The following is an 18904-nucleotide window of genomic DNA, read 5'->3' on the forward strand; positions in this document are numbered from 1 at the left end:
GTTCTCACCCAAGATTTGACGGTACATGGCCCCATCCATCGTCCCTTTGATGCGGTGAAGTTGTCCTGTCCCCTTAGCAGAAAAACACCCCCAAAGCATAATGTTTCCACCTCCATGGTTGACGGTGGGGATGGTGTTCTTGAGGTCATAGGCAGCAGTCCTCCTCCTCCAAACACGGCGAGTTGAGTTGATGCCAAAGAGATTGATTTTGGTCTCATCTGACCACAACACTTTCACCCAGTTCTCCTCTGAATCATTCAGATGTTCATTGGCAAACTTCAGACGGGCCTGTATATGTGCTTTCTTGAGCAGGGGGACCTTGCAGGCGCTGCAGGATTTCAGTCCTTCACGGCGTAGTGTGTTACCAATTGTTTTCTTGGTGACTATGGTCCCAGCCGCCTTGAGATCATTGACAAGATCCTCTCGTGTAGTTCTGGGCTGATTCCTCACCGTTCTCATGATCATTGCAACTCCACGAAGTGAGATCTTGCATGGAGCCCCAGGCCGAGGGAGATTGACAGTTATTTTGTGTTTCTTCCATTTGCGAATAATCGCACCAACTGTTGTCACCTTCTCACCAAGCTGCTTGGCGATGGTCTTGTAGCCCATTCCAGCCTTGTGTAGGTCTACAATCTTTTCCCTGACATCCTTTGAGAGCTCTTTGGTCTTGGCCATGGTGGAGAGTTTGGAATCTGATTGATTGATTGCTTCTGTGGACAGGTGTCTTTTATACAGGTAACAAACTGAGATTAGGAGCACTCCCTTTAAGAGTGTGCTCCTAATCTCAGCTCGTTACCTGTATAAAAGACACCTGGGAGCCAGAAATCTTTCTGATTGAGATGGGGTCAAATACTTATTTCCCTCATTAAAATGCAAATAAATTTATAACATTTTTGACATGTGTTTTTCTGGATGTTTTTGTTGTTATTCTGTCTCTCACTGTTCAAATAAACCTACCATTAAAATTATAGACTGATCATTTCTTTGTCAGTGGACAAATGTACAAAATCAGCAGGGGATCAAATACTTTTTTCCCTCACTGTATGTTTTTCCCCCCAACACCACTTTCCATCAATTTGTATTGCAGACCCTGATGCCAAATTGAGTCAAATGTTTTTTAAATGTTTTTAAATTAATGAAGCATGAAAATACATTGCTTTTGTTTAGTTTGTTTGTCAATTAGTGTGTGCAGGGTGAATATGTGGTCTGTCGTACGGTAAAAATCCAATTTGGCATGCGTGTCTCTCTCTGTCTCTGTCTCTCTCTGCTGTTTGGCATTATGACAGGAGTGGAACAAATAATGTCGTCATGCATTTTTTTTTTTACTTGTGCATTATGGAATTAGCTTGGATTTCACTAGTTCTTCTTGCCTGGCTGGACCAGGAATGAGTCGGTTTGTTTGATTTGTTTTGGGGAAATCGATACAGTGGATTATTGCTCCTTCTATACTTTGGTCTCAATCTTCTTTTTTAAATGTTGAGCCAACATGTTTTCAGCACTTTTATTTCCATGATTGATCAGAACTCATTTTCTCTTGCTTAGTGTGTGTGTACTTTGGACTGCCTCTTTTAGTCCTCACAACTGGTCAGAGATCAAGGTTGTCAGGCCTCTAGCCCCATCAGTAGTAGCTGGAGATCATAGGAACAGAGATAATATCTCTCTCTGAGAGATGAGGAGAGGAAGTTGTTTTGGGTTGATAAGTGTGCGGTACGACAGATCTGAAAGAGCAGTTGTGCTGTCTGGAGCCTCCGGTTACAACAGTGACAGACACGACAGACAGACAGTTTCCTGTTGTGGTACCAGCTGGTCTAAGAGGAGATGAATAATAGTGGATTTTCCATTGTTGTTGTCCACATCTGCACTCTTCTTCTTGTTGATCTCACTACATCACTGTTGCTTGAATGCCCATGACTGTGTTTTTAGCAGGGCGGTGTGAGCAGCTGAAATGTTTTATCAGTGCTGTGGAAGAAGTCTTGATTTTTTTATTTAACGTATTCCCTCTCTCTTTCTCTCTCCCCCTCTCTCTCTTTCTCCCCCTCTCTCTCTCTCCAATATCTCTCTCTCTCTCTCTCTCTCTCTCAAACAGGTGAGGTACAGGTTCAGGTGAGTGATGCCTGTGTGTTCTAGCAGTGACTGTCCCCATCTGCAGTGTGTAGGAGAGATCACCAAGGAAGAACTCATCCACAAGTCACATGTGAGTCCACCTGTCCTGCACTGCTGAGTCCCCTCTGTAGTCCTACACTGCTGAGTCCCCTCCGTAGTCCTGCCCTGCTGAGTCCCCTCCGTAGTCCTGCCCTGCTGAGTCCCCTCCGTAGTCCTGCCCTGCTGAGTCCCCTCCGTAGTCCTGCCCTGCTGAGTCCCCTCCGTAGTCCTGCCCTGCTGAGTCCCCTCCGTAGTCCTGCCCTGCTGAGTCCCCTCCGTAGTCCTGCCCTGCTGAGTCCCCTCCGTAGTCCTGCCCTGCTGAGTCCCCTCCGTAGTCCTGCCCTGCTGAGTCCCCTCCGTAGTCCTGCCCTGCTGAGTCCCCTCCGTCAGTTATCTTATAGTTTAGCTAGTCTAGTTAACTTCTATCAATATCTAATAGAAGTTAAATAGGCTATCTAAACTATCTTTATCGTTATCCAATAGCATTAGCTAGAATAGAAACGATGATTAAATGGCCAAGACCTGGATGTTTTAGTAGAAATGAGAATGTTGTCATTGGAGAAGGCCTTGCTCTATCATGTTACTGTTTTATAGCTGTTGTCTCACTGGTCTGGCCTGGTCACTGGAGCTAGTTGGTTATGATGTCACGTGGTGTGTGTGTGTGTGTTTCTAGGGCCAGTGTCAAGACTGCAAGATTGGAGGACCAAATCTGTGGGCGTGTCTGGAGGTGAGTGAAAAGTCCCAGGCTGTGTTTGGGAAAAGTTGTTACAAATTAAGACTTTTATTTGTAAAGTTTTGTAAGTAATTGGGACTTTTATTTAGGAAGTTGTGCGATTACTATTTGGCCTCATGAAAATTGACTGTTGGATGTTAATGTTGACTGTTAATGTTGACTGTTGTATAAATCCATGGTTTTCTGTGTTTGTAGAACCGCTGTGCGTATGTGGGCTGTGGAGAATCTCACGCTGACCACAGCACCGTCCACTCACAGGTGAGTAACCCTTGACCTCTACACCTCCCACATATACCTACAGGAGTAGAGCAGTACACGGGATGAGTAACCCTTGACCCTTGACCCCTGACCTCTACACCTCCCACACACATACCTACAGGACTAGATCAATATTCAGGATGGTTCAGAAGACGAGAGTCCCAGTTCCTAGAGAGAGGTGAAAGGGATGTTGGAGGAGAAGAGTCCCAGTTCCTAGAGAGGTGAAAGGGATGTTGGAGGAGACGAGAGTCCCAGTTCCTAGAGAGGTGAAAGGGATGTTGGAGGAGACGAGAGTCCCAGTTCCTAGAGAGGTGAAAGGGATGTTGGAGGAGACGAGTCCCAGTTCCTAGAGAGGTGAAAGGGATGTTGGAGGAGAAGAGTCCCAGTTCCTAGAGAGAGGTGAAAGGGATGTTGGAGGAGAAGAGTCCCAGTTCCTAGAGAGGTGAAAGGGATGTTGGAGGAGAAGAGAGTCCCAGTTCCTAGAGAGAGGTGAAAGGGATGTTGGAGGAGAAGAGAGTCCCAGTTCCTAGAGAGGTGAAAGGGATGTTGGAGGAGACGAGAGTCCCAGTTCCTAGAGAGGTAAAAGGGATGTTGGAGGAGACGAGAGTCCCAGTTCCTAGAGAGAGGTGAAAGGGATGTTGGAGGAGAAGAGTCCCAGTTCCTAGAGAGAGATGAAAGGGATGTTGGAGGAGAAGAGTCCCAGTTCCTAGAGAGGTGAAAGGGATGTTGGAGGAGAAGAGAGTCCCAGTTCCTAGAGAGAGGTGAAAGGGATGTTGGAGGAGAAGAGAGTCCCAGTTCCTAGAGAGAGGTGAAAGGGATGTTGGAGGAGACGAGTCCCAGTTCCTAGAGAGATGAAAGGGATGTTGGAGGAGACGAGAGTCCCAGTTCCTAGAGAGAGGTGAAAGGGATGTTGGAGGAGACGAGAGTCCCAGTTCCTAGAGAGAGGTGAAAGGGATGTTGGAGGAGAAGAGTCCCAGTTCCTAGAGAGAGGTGAAAGGGATGTTGGAGGAGACGAGTCCCAGTTCCTAGAGAGAGGTGAAAGGGATGTTGGAGGAGAAGAGTCCCAGTTCCTAGAGAGAGGTGAAAGGGATGTTGGAGGAGACGAGTCCCAGTTCCTAGAGAGAGGTGAAAGGGATGTTGGAGGAGAAGAGTCCCAGTTCCTAGAGAGAGGTGAAAGGGATGTTGGAGGAGATGAGTTCCAGTTCCTAGAGAGGTGAAAGGGATGTTGGAGGAGAAGAGTCCCAGTTCCTAGAGAGAGGTGAAAGGGATGTTGGAGGAGACGAGAGTCCCAGTTCCTAGAGAGATGAAAGGGATGTTGGAGGAGAAGAGTCCCAGTTCCTAGAGAGAGGTGAAAGGGATGTTGGAGGAGACGAGAGTCCCAGTTCCTAGAGAGAGGTGAAAGGGATGTTGGAGGAGACGAGAGTCCCAGTTCCTAGAGAAAGGTGAAAGGGATGTTGGAGGAGAAGAGTCCCAGTTCCTAGAGAGAGGTGAAAGGGATGTTGGAGGAGACGAGAGTCCCAGTTCCTAGAGAGAGGTGAAAGGGATGTTGGAGGAGAAGAGTCCCAGTTCCTAGAGAGGTGAAAGGGATGTTGGAGACGAGAGTCCCAGTTCCTAGAGAGAGGTGAAAGAGATGTTGGAGGAGAAGAGAGTCCCAGTTCCTAGAGAGAGGTGAAAGGGATGTTGGAGGAGAAGAGTCCCAGTTCCTAGAGAGATGAAAGGGATGTTGGAGGAGAAGAGTCCCAGTTCCTAGAGAGAGGTGAAAGGGATGTTGGAGGAGACGAGTCCCAGTTCCTAGAGAGAGGTGAAAGGGATGTTGGAGGAGAAGAGAGTCCCAGTTCCTAGAGAGATGAAAGGGATGTTGGAGGAGACGAGTCCCAGTTCCTAGAGAGAGGTGAAAGGGATGTTGGAGGAGACGAGTCCCAGTTCCTAGAGAGGTGAAAGGGGTGTTGGAGGAGACGAGAGTCCCAGTTCCTAGAGAGAGATGAAAGGGATGTTGGAGAAGAGTCCCAGTTCCTAGAGGTGAAAGGGATGTTGGAGGAGACGAGAGTCCCAGTTCCTAGAGAGAGGTGAAAGGGATGTTGGAGGAGAAGAGTCCCAGTTCCTAGAGAGGTGAAAGGGATGTTGGAGGAGAAGAGTCCCAGTTCCTAGAGAGAGATGAAAGGGATGTTGGAGGAGACGAGAGTCCCAGTTCCTAGAGAGGTGAAAGGGATGTTGGAGGAGAAGAGTCCCAGTTCCTAGAGAGGTGAAAGGGATGTTGGAGGAGAATAGTCCCAGTTCCTAGAGAGAGGTGAAAGGGATGTTGGAGGAGACGAGAGTCCCAGTTCCTAGAGAGGTGAAAGGGATGTTGGAGGAGAAGAGTCCCAGTTCCTAGAGAGGTGAAAGGGATGTTGGAGGAGACGAGAGTCCCAGTTCCTAGAGAGAGGTGAAAGGGATGTTGGAGGAGAAGAGTCCCAGTTCCTAGAGAGAGGTGAAAGGGATGTTGGAGGAGAAGAGTCCCAGTTCCTAGAGAGGTGAAAGGGATGTTGGAGGAGAATAGTCCCAGTTCCTAGAGAGAGGTGAAAGGGATGTTGGAGGAGACGAGAGTCCCAGTTCCTAGAGAGATGAAAGGGATGTTGGAGGAGAAGAGTCCCAGTTCCTAGAGAGAGGTGAAAGGGATGTTGGAGGAGACGAGAGTCCCAGTTCCTAGAGAGATGAAAGGGATGTTGGAGGAGAAGAGTCCCAGTTCCTAGAGAGAGATGAAAAGGATGTTGGAGGAGAAGAGTCCCAGTTCCTAGAGAGATGAAAGGGATGTTGGAGGAGAAGAGTCCCAGTTCCTAGAGAGATGAAAGGGATGTTGGAGGAGAAGAGTCCCAGTTCCTAGAGAGAGGTGAAAGGGATGTTGGAGGAGAAGAGTCCCAGTTCCTAGAGAGATGAAAGGGATGTTGGAGGAGACGAGAGTCCCAGTTCCTAGAGAGATGTGAAAGGGATGTTGGAGGAGACGAGAGTCCCAGTTCCTAGAGAGATGTGAAAGGGATGTTGGAGGAGACGAGAGTCCCAGTTCCTAGAGAGATGAAAGGGATGTTGGAGGAGACGAGAGTCCCAGTTCCTAGAGAGGTGAAAGGGATGTTGGAGGAGACGAGAGTCCCAGTTCCTAGAGAGAGGTGAAAGGGATGTTGGAGGAGACGAGAGTCCCAGTTCCTAGAGAGAGGTGAAAGGGATGTTGGAGGAGAAGAGTCCCAGTTCCTAGAGAGGTGAAAGGGATGTTGGAGGAGACGAGAGTCCCAGTTCCTAGAGAGGTGAAAGGGATGTTGGAGGAGAAGAGTCCCAGTTCCTAGAGAGAGGTGAAAGGGATGTTGGAGGAGACGAGTCCCAGTTCCTAGAGAGAGGTGTGAAAGGGATGTTGGAGGAGACGAGAGTCCCAGTTCCTAGAGAGAGATGAAAGGGATGTTGGAGGAGACGAGAGTCCCAGTTCCTAGAGAGAGATGAAAGGGATGTTGGAGGAGACGAGAGTCCCAGTTCCTAGAGAGAGATGAAAGGGATGTTGGAGGAGACGAGAGTCCCAGTTCCTAGAGAGGTGAAAGGGATGTTGGAGGAGAAGAGTCCCAGTTCCTAGAGAGGTGAAAGGGATGTTGGAGGAGAAGAGTCCCAGTTCCTAGAGAGGTGAAAGGGATGTTGGAGGAGACGAGAGTCCCAGTTCCTAGAGAGAGGTGAAAGGGATGTTGGAGGAGACGAGAGTCCCAGTTCCTAGAGAGAGATGAAAGGGATGTTGGAGGAGACGAGAGTCCCAGTTCCTAGAGAGAGATGAAAGGGATGTTGGAGGAGACGAGAGTCCCAGTTCCTAGAGAGGTGAAAGGGATGTTGGAGGAGAAGAGTCCCAGTTCCTAGAGAGGTGAAAGGGATGTTGGAGGAGACGAGAGTCCCAGTTCCTAGAGAGAGATGAAAGGGATGTTGGAGGAGACGAGAGTCCCAGTTCCTAGAGAGAGATGAAAGGGATGTTGGAGGAGACGAGAGTCCCAGTTCCTAGAGAGGTGAAAGGGATGTTGGAGGAGACGAGAGTCCCAGTTCCTAGAGAGAGGTGAAAGGGATGTTGGAGGAGAAGAGTCCCAGTTCCTAGAGAGGTGAAAGGGATGTTGGAGGAGACGAGTCCCAGTTCCTAGAGAGAGGTGTGAAAGGGATGTTGGAGGAGACGAGAGTCCCAGTTCCTAGAGAGGTGAAAGGGATGTTGGAGGAGACGAGAGTCCCAGTTCCTAGAGAGAGATGAAAGGGATGTTGGAGGAGACGAGAGTCCCAGTTCCTAGAGAGAGATGAAAGGGATGTTGGAGGAGACGAGAGTCCCAGTTCCTAGAGAGGTGAAAGGGAGGTTGGAGGAGACGAGAGTCCCAGTTCCTAGAGAGAGATGAAAGGGATGTTGGAGGAGACGAGAGTCCCAGTTCCTAGAGAGAGATGAAAGGGATGTTGGAGGAGACGAGAGTCCCAGTTCCTAGAGAGGTGAAAGGGATGTTGGAGGAGACGAGAGTCCCAGTTCCTAGAGAGGTGAAAGGGATGTTGGAGGAGAAGAGTCCCAGTTCCTAGAGAGGTGAAAGGGATGTTGGAGGAGACGAGAGTCCCAGTTCCTAGAGAGAGATGAAAGGGATGTTGGAGGAGACGAGAGTCCCAGTTCCTAGAGAGGTGAAAGGGATGTTGGAGGAGACGAGAGTCCCAGTTCCTAGAGAGAGATGAAAGGGATGTTGGAGGAGACGAGAGTCCCAGTTCCTAGAGAGAGGTGAAAGGGATGTTGGAGGAGACGAGAGTCCCAGTTCCTAGAGAGGTGAAAGGGAGGTTGGAGGAGACGAGAGTCCCAGTTCCTAGAGAGAGGTGAAAGAGATGTTGGAGGAGACGAGTCCCAGTTCCTAGAGAGATGAAAGGGATGTTGGAGGAGACGAGAGTCCCAGTTCCTAGAGAGATGAAAGGGATGTTGGAGGAGAAGAGTCCCAGTTCCTAGAGAGAGGTGAAAGGGATGTTGGAGGAGACGAGAGTCCCAGTTCCTAGAGAGGTGAAAGAGATGTTGGAGGAGACGAGAGTCCCAGTTCCTAGAGAGAGGTGAAAGGGATGTTGGAGGAGACGAGAGTCCCAGTTCCTAGAGAGAGGTGAAAGGGATGTTGGAGGAGACGAGAGTCCCAGTTCCTAGAGAGAGGTGAAAGAGATGTTGGACGAGAAGAGTCCCAGTTCCTAGAGAGAGGTGAAAGGGATGTTGGAGGAGACGAGAGTCCCAGTTCCTAGAGAGAGGTGAAAGGGATGTTGGAGGAGACGAGAGTCCCAGTTCCTAGAGAGAGGTGAAAGAGATGTTGGAGGAGACGAGAGTCCCAGTTCCTAGAGAGGTGAAAGAGATGTTGGAGGAGACGAGAGTCCCAGTTCCTATTGCATCACGTGTGTACAAAACATTATGAACATTATGCTGTTTCAATGACACAGACTGACCAGGTGAAAGCTATGATCCCGTGTTGTCAGTAGTTAAATCCACTTTAATCAGTGTAGATGAAGTGGAGGAGACAGGTTAAAGAAGGATTTTTAAGCCTTGAGACCTGGATTGTGTATGTGTACCATTCAGAGGGTGAATGGGTAAGACAAAATATTTAAGTGCCTTTGAACGGGGTATGGTAGTAGGTGCCAGGTGCACCAGTTTGTATCAAGAACTGCAACGCTGCTGGGTTTTTCACGCTCAGCAGACGTGTTAGAAATGTGGATTTCCGGTCTAGTCTCTACCCTCGCAAAAGGAAATTTAGAGCCAAAAGCCCCTCCCCGATCCGTGACACGCGAGGCACTCCTGGCGAATACTTTTTACGCACCACCTTTTCCCAATCCTGATAAGTCCAAATAACCAGTGAGGAAAACCCCAAAACCAGATCTACTGCTGTTCCTTATCATTCAGTCCTGACAGATTCTCTGCCCACTCGTTAAAGCTCTGCTCCATAAGGGTGGGTGTTGTCATGGCTGTGGCCTAGCCCTCTCTGCCAACACTGATGCAGACACATGAATAATGACTGACTGTCTGTCTGTCTGTCTGTCTGTCAACAATACACTGTATTTGTTTATTTGCTTATACCACCTTTATACATATTTAATTACAGCTTTATAAACATCTAGAACCATTATAACATGCTTATAAACCCCCTCTTTAACAGGAGACGGGGCACAACCTGACAGTGAACCTGACCACCCTGAGGGTGTGGTGTTATGCCTGTGGGAAAGAGGTGTTTCTGGAGCGTAAACTGGGCCCTCACTCCCCTGTCCCCAGCACGAAGACCCTAACATCACCTCACAACAACAACAACACACAGGTAATGTTACGCTCTGGAACCGAGATTGGTTGGTTGGTTGGTTGATTGATATGTTGATGGATTGGTCAGTTGATTGATTTATTGATTGATGATTGATACATGCATCGAGTGATTGATAGATGGATACCTGAATTCATTGACATATTGATACCTAGATTGATTGATAGATTGATTGATATATTGATTGATAGATGGATTGATACCTGAATTGATTGGTTGACTAATTAATGGCTGAATCTCAAACCACTAATGAAGTTCCCTTATTATAAATACAGTTGTCTATATGTAAGGCCACAACCCCGACCAAATCAAGCTATAACATGAACATTTTACAATCCACTGTACAGATTCAATCATTGTTAGTGATTATGTCACATCCTTTGAGACCATGTTCAAAGTCAATAACAATTCAGTTATGTAAAGTTGTTTTCTTTCTCTATGAAATGCTGTCAAAGCAGTGGTTCCACTGTTGTCTCCTCACGCTGCTGATAATCACTGTGTTTAGATCAACGTTTCCCAAACTCGGTCCTGAGGACCGCCAATGTCGTGAACATTTAGATGTTTGCCCTAGCACTACACAGCTGATTCTAATACTCCCAGCTTGATGATGAGTTGATGATTTGAATCAGCTGTGTAGCGCTAGGGCAAAAAACTAAATGTTCACGACATTGGGGGTCCCCAGGACCGAGTTTGGGAAACGCTGGTTTAGACGATATGGTTCTGATAGGGTCTTCTTCTGTCCCCAGGAGTGTAGCAGGGTGCAGGGCCGCTCCACCTCTCTGAGACTGCCCCCTGCTGGTGGCTGTGAAGACCTGGGCATGGAGACCGAGGAGGAGGACGAGCTCCGCGCCAGAGGTACGATCATTTTCCATAGGGCGTCGTGATAGGGCGTCGTGATAGGGCGTCGTGATAGGGCGTCGTGATAGGGCGTCGTGATAGGGCATCGTGATATGGCCCTGTGTTTGCGAAATGTGACATGCCTGGATTTGTACCTTGTTATTTAAAGCTGCAATATGTAACTTTTTTGGCTACCAAATTCACACACAAATGTGTGTTATATCATTCCATTAATGAATTGCGTTGCGTCGGGATCAAAAAAGTTAACCCCCCCCTCTTACACCCCACCCCCCCCCAAAAAAAACTATTGTAAAGTGGTTGTCCCACTGGCTATCATAAGGTGAATGCACCATATTTGTAAATCGCTCTGAATAAGAGCGTCTGCTAAATGACGAAAATGTAAATGTAATAGATCTGTCATTGAAAGCATGTCTAAGAAGCGGTAGATCTGTTCTATATGTGCTAGTGGGTCTCAGGATAGATGTTGATGTGTATCTATATGTGCTAGTGGGTATCTCAGGATAGATGTTGATGTGTATCTATATGTGCTAGTGGGTATCTCAGGATAGATGTTGATGTGTATCTATATGTGCTAGTGGGTATCTCAGGATAGATGTTGATGTGTATCTGTCTCTACTAGGGCTGACTGGACTGAAGAACATAGGAAACACCTGCTATATGAACGCAGCCCTGCAGGCCCTATCTAACTGGTAAGAACCCTGACCCTTCACCCTGACCCTTCACCCTGACCCTAAACCTCCACCCTAACCCTTCAACCTGACCCTTCAACCTGACCCTAAACCTCCACCCTAACCCTCCACCCTGACCCTAAACCTCCACCCTGACCCTAACCCTCCACCCTGACCCTAACCCTCCACCCTAACCCTTCAACCTGACCCTTCAACCTGACCCTAAACCTCCACCCTAACCCTCCACCCTGACCCTAACCCTCCACCCTGACCCTAACCCTCCACCCTAACCCTTCACCCTGACCCTAACCCTCCACCCTAACCCTCCACCCTGACCCTAACCCTCCACCCTAACCCTTCACCCTGACCCTAACCCTCCACCCTAACCCTCCACCCTGACCCTAACCCTCCACCCTGACCCTAACCCTCCACCCTAACCCTTCACCCTGACCCTAACCCTCCACCCTAACCCTCCACCCTGACCCTAACCCTCCACCCTAACCCTCCACCCTGACCCTTCACCCTAACCCTCCACCCTGACCCTTCACCCTGACCCTTCAACCTGACCCTAAACCTCCACCCTAACCCTCCACCCTGACCCTAACCCTCCACCCTGACCCTAACCCTCCACCCTAACCCTCCACCCTAACCCTTCACCCTGACCCTAACCCTCCACCCTAACCCTAAACCTCCACCCTAACCCTTCACCCTGACCCGGCCCTGCAGGCCCTCTCTAACTGCTGAGACCTGGTTCATGTCAACCACCTTACTAACCTCTGGCCCGCCAGCCCATTAAATGGAGAGATGGAGAGACACACTAAGAGGTGGAATGGGTTCACACTCATAAAGGAGAGATGGAGAGACACTCTAAGAGGTGGAATGGGTTCACACTCATAAAGCTCACTTCATTATTCAACGTTTTTAATGGTTTACTGCATCAGGGATAGCGTACACATACGTTTCTAATCAGGGACGCGGTCCCTCTGGTCTAGCTGTATACAAATGAGTCACAAAGAGATACAGAATTATAGGGTATGGGATCGGGCACGAAGGGCAACTCACAAATCAATCGCCCCAGGTGTCCGCTCACCTGAAATACATCACATCAATTCATGAGATCGCCCACCACGAAGGACATCAGGCAGAGCCATTCATATATATGTTGGGCCAACTCATAAACGATATGCAAAACTGATGTGGACAGTGTTCTTGTTTAACAGTCTAAATGTGGCTTATAGGAAGGAGGTGAAATCGAATTATTCATTTAAACTGTGGAGATACAGAACTTAATGTATATATCCACATGACTTCTCTTTGGAGTCACCTCCTCTTTTGATCCCGACGCAACGCAATTCATTAATGGAATGATTTTGTTCTGTAAAGTGTCTCGCAACTGGCAAAGTGACGTCTCGACGTCTGATAGTGGATTTACGTTCCCCAAGACGTACTTTCAAGGCGCGGGATGTTTTTCCAATATAAATCTTTTTACACATGACTTTATCTCATAGGCAGGGACGGCCTGTTCAATAGGGCGATATGGGCGACGCACTGCCAAACGGGAAAAGGAAGGGATTTTTTTTCTAATCAATTATAAAAAATAAAAAAAATAAAAATTACAATTTTATAAATTTATAAAAAATTATATCACGGCAACAGCAGTTATCAGTGTTCACGTCTGATCTGCCAGCCACTAAATGTCAAATCAGGCTAAAGTCGTGCTTCAAATGGCCCCGCCCGTTTTTTGGGCGATTTCAGTCAGGTTGAAAATCGCCCAGAAGTCTCTCATAGCCTGTCATGTAAAATCTATTTTTTTCACATTTCAAAGCTTTCAATACATTCTCTATGGGTGTCTGTGTGCATGCACTTACGCGCTTTCGTCATACGTGACGTAACGTTGAACGTAACTAAGACAATGGCGGCTATCAGCGTCTATGTTGCGACCTGCAGTGTGGCGTTATTTTATGTTTTTAATTTGTAGACTTAGTTTACAAACATTCTGCAAACATTCTGCTTTGGACTGATCTTCGGTTTTGGACTGATCTTGTTGATCGTGTACATACCCGCTACGAACGGACTAAATAATGAAAACGCTGCTGGCAGAGAGGTGGAGCCGGCCACCTTCACCCTGGTCAGAGCGGACCGCGATCCTGGTAAGAGAGCGACTCTGTACCCCGACATTGAACTGCTTTCTGTGTCATTGAACCTTACTATTGTTGATAAAACAAGTTTACTGGAGAACGGAGAAAAAGTAGAGACTTTTGGACAAGGTGGATAATTGTATAATATAAGGCAGTTTATTCAGAGGTAAAGATATCTGCAATCGCGTTCACGGACCCGTTCGTCAAACTCTTAGGGAGCTATAAATCAAGCCCCATTACTTACCATATCAGATAAGAGAAATTGCTGCAGCTACATATATTTTACATCCTGGCCCTACATAGTTCACTATTTGCATCACTTACCAAAATATTACATGTGGTCATATATGCTTGGAAAGTGGAGATGCCATAGAACGTCAAAAAAGTAAACATTGCTGGAGACACATTGCGTTTGCTAGCGAAGAGATTTGTTGTGGCAAATGAACTTGGGCTGGGAATTGCCAGGAACCTCACGATAAGATATATGCATCAGCATTGCGAGTCTCATGATTCTATACGTATTGCGATTCGATACTGTGATTTTATTGCGCACCATATGTCTGTTGCAGAGGGATCAGAAAGCCATGAGAACGAGTTTTGATCAGTCATGGAAATAAAAGTGCTGAAAACAAATTGGCTCCCAATGTGAAAAGATTGAGAACAAGCTATGAAGGAACAATAATGGCGTTTTGGTGCAGGTACAGCCAACTAGCGCTAAAATATTGCGATATTGTCAATACAGTATATCGTAAAGTATCACTATGTAACTCGATTTCTTTCACCCCAATCCCTCAAATTAACGGTAAATAACTGAATTGTTTGCCCCACATTTAGCTAAGATGATTAGCTAGCCAGCTAAAATGTTTTATTTAGTTAGCAGTCGCATCTACAATAGTTTACTGTCAATAACATGTCTCCAAAAATGACGTGGTGTCTCCAATTGTGTTGACATTTTACAATTGCAATGCGCATCCATGAGTATCGACTTTCTGTAGCTCAGCTGGTAGAGCATGGTGCTTGTAACGCCAAGGTAGTGGGTTCGATCCCCGGGACCACCCATACACAAAAATGTATGCACGCATGACTGTAAGTCGCTTTGGATAAAAGCGTCTGCTAAATGGCATATTATTATTATTATTATTATTATTATCTGAAGAGAGCCCCGAAACATTGTGTGCAGACATTTTATGCAATAAATGAAGTAGGTTCAATCTAGTAGTTCTGATCTTCTGATTGGTCCTGATGAGTTGGGCGAGGTCCCCTCCAGGCTACTGTCACTGTTGCATTGGCTCTGAGTCGGGTTCTCTGTCTTCAAATGTTCAGCCTAAGAGAGGGGATTTTTGTGTGTGTGTGTGTGTGTGTGTGTTTAACAGTGATGATGTGTGTGTGTGTGTGTGTTTAACAGTGATGATGTGTGTGTGTGTGTGTGTTTGTGTGTGTGTGTGTCCTCAGAGCAAGAACTCGTGAGTTGGAAGAACTGAGAGGCCTATGGCGTGGGTGTTGTCCTTGGCCACCTGCTGACAAGGCTGACAAGATAGGACCCTTTTGTCCATTGTTATTGGATAGGAACATAACTTATAACCAGCTCCTGACCTAAATAGATCTTAGCACAACATTTTACTCAACATATCATATTCCATATTCACTATAACAAATATATTTACTACGACATTAGCAAGAACCGCCACATCCTCAGCCGGCTAATCCAGTGTGTGAAGTTTTGCGGAGTGTTTGAGTTAGCTTTGCGAGGCAAAGATGAAACTGAGGGCTCCACCAACCCTGGTAAGCCAACACTTTTGAGATCAGTCAATAAATGCTTCTGGTATTGACTTATATGCTGCCCCTGTCTTCATGTTGTTGCTGGACATATCTTTTTTTAAATGTGTGTAGGTCACCTAAATCATCAGAAAAATTGCCCCTCCTGAGAATTTTTTCAGGAGCCGCCACTGCTCATAGGTCCTAGTAGTCTGAGGGCATGCTGAGTTAGAACATTTCCTTATGGTTCTACAAGAGGTACATTATCTATAGGGGTAGGCTCTTCTCTCTGTCTGAACACATCTGATTTAACCAATATGTTGGATACATTTCTTCATCGTGAATAAAGGTGGATTCTGGAAGCCAGAATTTAAAGAGGACTCTGATGATAGTATGTGCCAGTGTTTCTTGACAATAGACGTGATGCCATTACGGCTATCATTGAAAGTAAGTATATAGTTTACAGAAAACAGTATATTCTGTTGTTGTTGGGATTTATTAAGTAACTGGCTTCTGTTCAAGCGTTTAACTTGTTTTGGAGCTTCATCAAGCCAGGTATCTGGGTGTCCTCTACAGCGGAAACGCTCAAGGAGAGAATTGGATTGTCTGTCATATTCTTCCTTTGTGCCACAGATGAAAGTCTAAGAAGGTTGGCTGACTGGTAAACCTCTTTAGGGGGAGAGGGTGATAACTGTCAGCTGTCAATACAGTATGTTTATCTGTAGCTGTTCTGTAAACGCTAGTACTTAGAGATTGTCCCTTCTTTGTAACAAGTACATCTAAGAAATGTATAGAATTAATGTTATTTTCCGTAGTGAAGGAAATTGATTGTACTCTAGAGTTAATGTAATTAAGCAATTCATTTCATTTAATTTCGGAACACGTCCAGATCATAAAACAATCGTCTATATAGCATGATCTTTGTAAGGATTATTATAAATAAGATCTAATTTGAATTTCCCCATAAATAGATTTGCGTATTTGGGATCTAATGGAGTTCCCATTGTTGTTCCAAAAGTCTGTAGATAGTAATATTTCTCAAATAAGATTTTTTTTTTTTTGTAAACACTAGTTGTGCAAACTAAATGATATAATTTGTAGGCACATTGCTTAAGCGGTTGGAGAGGAAGAATTTGAAGGCCTCCATACCTCCCATCATTCAGACTGTTGGTATAAAGGCCCCGTGTCGCTCAGTTGGTAGAGCATGGCGCTTGCAACGCCAGGGTTGTGGGTTCGTTTCCCACGGGGGGGCCAGTATGAAAAAGATATAATATGTATGCACTCACTAAACTGTAAAGTGGCTCTGGATAAGAGCGTCTGCTAAATGACTAAAATGTAAATGTATAAAGCGATGAGACATTAAGAGGGACTAACCAGTCTCCTTCACTAATAACTGGTATATTTTGTAGTTTCATCAGAACGTCAGTGGTGTCTTTTAAATAAGATGTTTGATAAATGTGAAAGTCAACATAACAAGACATTATTTCAGTTAGGGAGCCAATACCTGAAACGACAGGTCTTAATGAAGGGTCTGTGGTGATGTGTGAACCTTAAACAGACCATAAAGGATTGAGGCTGAAATATATTACAATTCCTGTTCTGACAACCATTTCTTTTGTAGTTCTTTTTATTGAGGACTTTATTCACTTCACCGGATTCTGATGCGTTGGTCTGTTGGGTGGGATGTCGTCTCGGAGTGCTGTGCTTAGGTTTCTCAGACAACCAGGTGTAGATGTTCTGCTCCTTTTAGTCGACTGTGTTGCGCTTGAACTTTCCCAGCTTGAACTTCAGTAGATCGGCTTGGAGGTTATCGATCTTGGATTTGATATTTTGCTGGAGTCTGTCCACTTCTTCTCGATTTTATGTCTGCTCAATGTCCATTTTGCAATCATTGGTAGCTTGTTTTATAGTAGCAAGCTCTCTAGAGAAATGGTGAATGATGAGTAGCATTAGGTTTGATGAGCAGTGATTCAGCACCAGCGTCTCCTCTCCCTATGGACGGCTCCTTTTGGATACGGAAGCCTCCTGGGATTGTACTGTTGTTGTAGTATTCGCTGAGCGTTCTGGCGTGGAGCTCTGAGCGAATTTCTCTTCTAGTGTTTCCTTCTCTGGCGCTATGATAATGGTGGTTAAGTCCCCAGGGAGTAGAATTTTCTCAGAGCGAGAGAGAGATAAAAACAACACCACACAGGGATCTTAATACTAGGACTGGAGAAGAACCAGACACCATTATACACAGGGAGACAAACACCAGCATCCCCTCATATCCCCCCAGGAAGAACTTTGATGAGAACAACAACAGAAACTGGAACACTGGGTCTGTACATAGTCAATGGAAGACTACAGGGGACTGGAACATTGGGTCTGTACATAGTCAATGGAAGACTACAGGGGACTGGAACACTGCGTCTGTAATGTCACCAATTGATCATGTTTGGGATGCTCTGGATCGACGTGTACAACAGCGTGTTCCAGTTCCTGCCAATATCCATCAACTTTGCACAGCCATTGAAGAGGAGTGGGACAACATTCCACAGGCCACAATCAACAGCCTGATCAACTGCGTTGCATGAGGCAAATGGTGGTCAGACCAGATACTGACTGGTTTTCTGATCCACGCCCCTACCTTTTTTTTTTAAAGGTATCTGTGACCAACAGATGCATATCTGTATTCCCAGTCATGTGAAATCCATAGATTAGGGCTTAATGAATTTATTTCAATTGACTGATTTCCTTTGATGAACTTAAATTAGTAAAATCTTTTGAAATTGTCGCATGTTGCGTTTTATATTTTTGTTCAGTATAGATTTACTACTAAAAGACCCAAATATGATCACTTTTGCAACGAACTGTCAAAATGAAGACTAGAATTGACGTGTTTCACTAAATAACATCTGTTTTATTATTCGTTTTCTTCATGGACGTTATAGAGGACGTTGAACCAGCACTGAGATGTCAGGTCCATTTCTCCCCCAGGTTGAATGACCTGACACCCAGACAGGTGTAAAGAACTTGGGAACCTCCCAGCCACCAGGATAATCACCATATCCTCATGTACTGAACACGTTTATGAATGTTGGAGGTTAATCTCCTTGAGATACCCCTCACTTGGGAATGACTTGACATTGTTTTGTGCAATCGACTGTGTTTTGATGGACTCATGCAGATACAGGAAAATCAATAAAAATGGTAACATTTATTCTAAAATGAGAAGTGTTTCTGGTTTTGAGGCTTGGGCATCTAGTGACTGCAGTTCATTCGTCTAATTACCCTGCAAGAGAGAGAAAGGCATCAATATTACAATGCTGTATTCATTTCATAAAGTGGCCAGTTTATTAGGTACAACACCCCGTTCACGAAAATGGTTCGCTCCTACAAATGGTTTGCTCCTACAGCTAATTTCTTGCAATTCTACTCATTTTACCATAGGGTGGAGAGAGATGTTTGCAGTTTTGAATATGATATCTGAGTTTGAGTGACTAACAACAATCACATTTTCAACATTTTTGATGCCATAATTATAATGATATAAAATATATGCAATGAATTTTCCACCAACGGTTGTGTGTGCCAATGCACCACACAACCAATAAACAAAGCATACTGACTTAGGGCACGTCAATATCATGTTTTGCGTTTTCAACACCACAATAAATAGACAGAACATCCATCCCACCCAACCTTGTAGACTTACCCAGTATCGAAGGCTTGGCTTGACAATCTCTGAATGTCATTCAACTTTTTTGTTTTTTGTAATTCATCAAATGGCTCCTGCACAGTTTGGATTGATTGATTTTGATTTGTCAATAATTTTTATTGTCTCTCTCTCTCTCTCTCTCTCTCTCTCTCTCTCTCTCTCTCTCTCTCTCTCTCTCTGCCTGTCTCTCTCTCTCTCTCTGCCTGTCTCTCTCTCTCTCTCTCTCTCTCTTTCTCTCTGCCTGTCTCTCTCTCTCTGCCTGTCTCTCTCTCTCTCTCTCTCTCTCTCTCTCTCTCTCTCTCTCTCCTCTCCTCTCTCTCTCTCTCTCTCTCTCTCTGCCTGTCTCTCTCTCTCTCTCT

General features: G+C 45.8%; 1 protein-coding gene across 1 annotated transcript in view; it reads left to right on the plus strand.

Annotated features, from left to right (window-relative positions):
• Positions 1-14606, plus strand: part of LOC311122196 (ubiquitin carboxyl-terminal hydrolase 33-like) — a 33052-nt gene extending 18446 nt beyond the window's left edge. The window contains exons 2-8 of the mRNA XM_084196587.1: positions 2087-2194; positions 2816-2869; positions 3071-3133; positions 9274-9429; positions 10176-10284; positions 10907-10976; positions 14546-14606. Coding sequence (XP_084052713.1) covers positions 2111-2194; positions 2816-2869; positions 3071-3133; positions 9274-9429; positions 10176-10284; positions 10907-10976; position 14546 — 537 coding nt within the window. The 5' untranslated portion in view covers positions 2087-2110 and the 3' untranslated portion in view covers positions 14547-14606. The remainder of the gene's footprint in view (positions 1-2086; positions 2195-2815; positions 2870-3070; positions 3134-9273; positions 9430-10175; positions 10285-10906; positions 10977-14545) is intronic.
• The last annotated feature ends 4298 nt before the right edge of the window (positions 14607-18904 follow it).

This window comes from Coregonus lavaretus, assembly GCF_964263955.1.
Source record: "Coregonus lavaretus genome assembly, contig: HAP1_SCAFFOLD_2182, whole genome shotgun sequence".
Taxonomy (NCBI): domain Eukaryota; kingdom Metazoa; phylum Chordata; class Actinopteri; order Salmoniformes; family Salmonidae; genus Coregonus; species Coregonus lavaretus.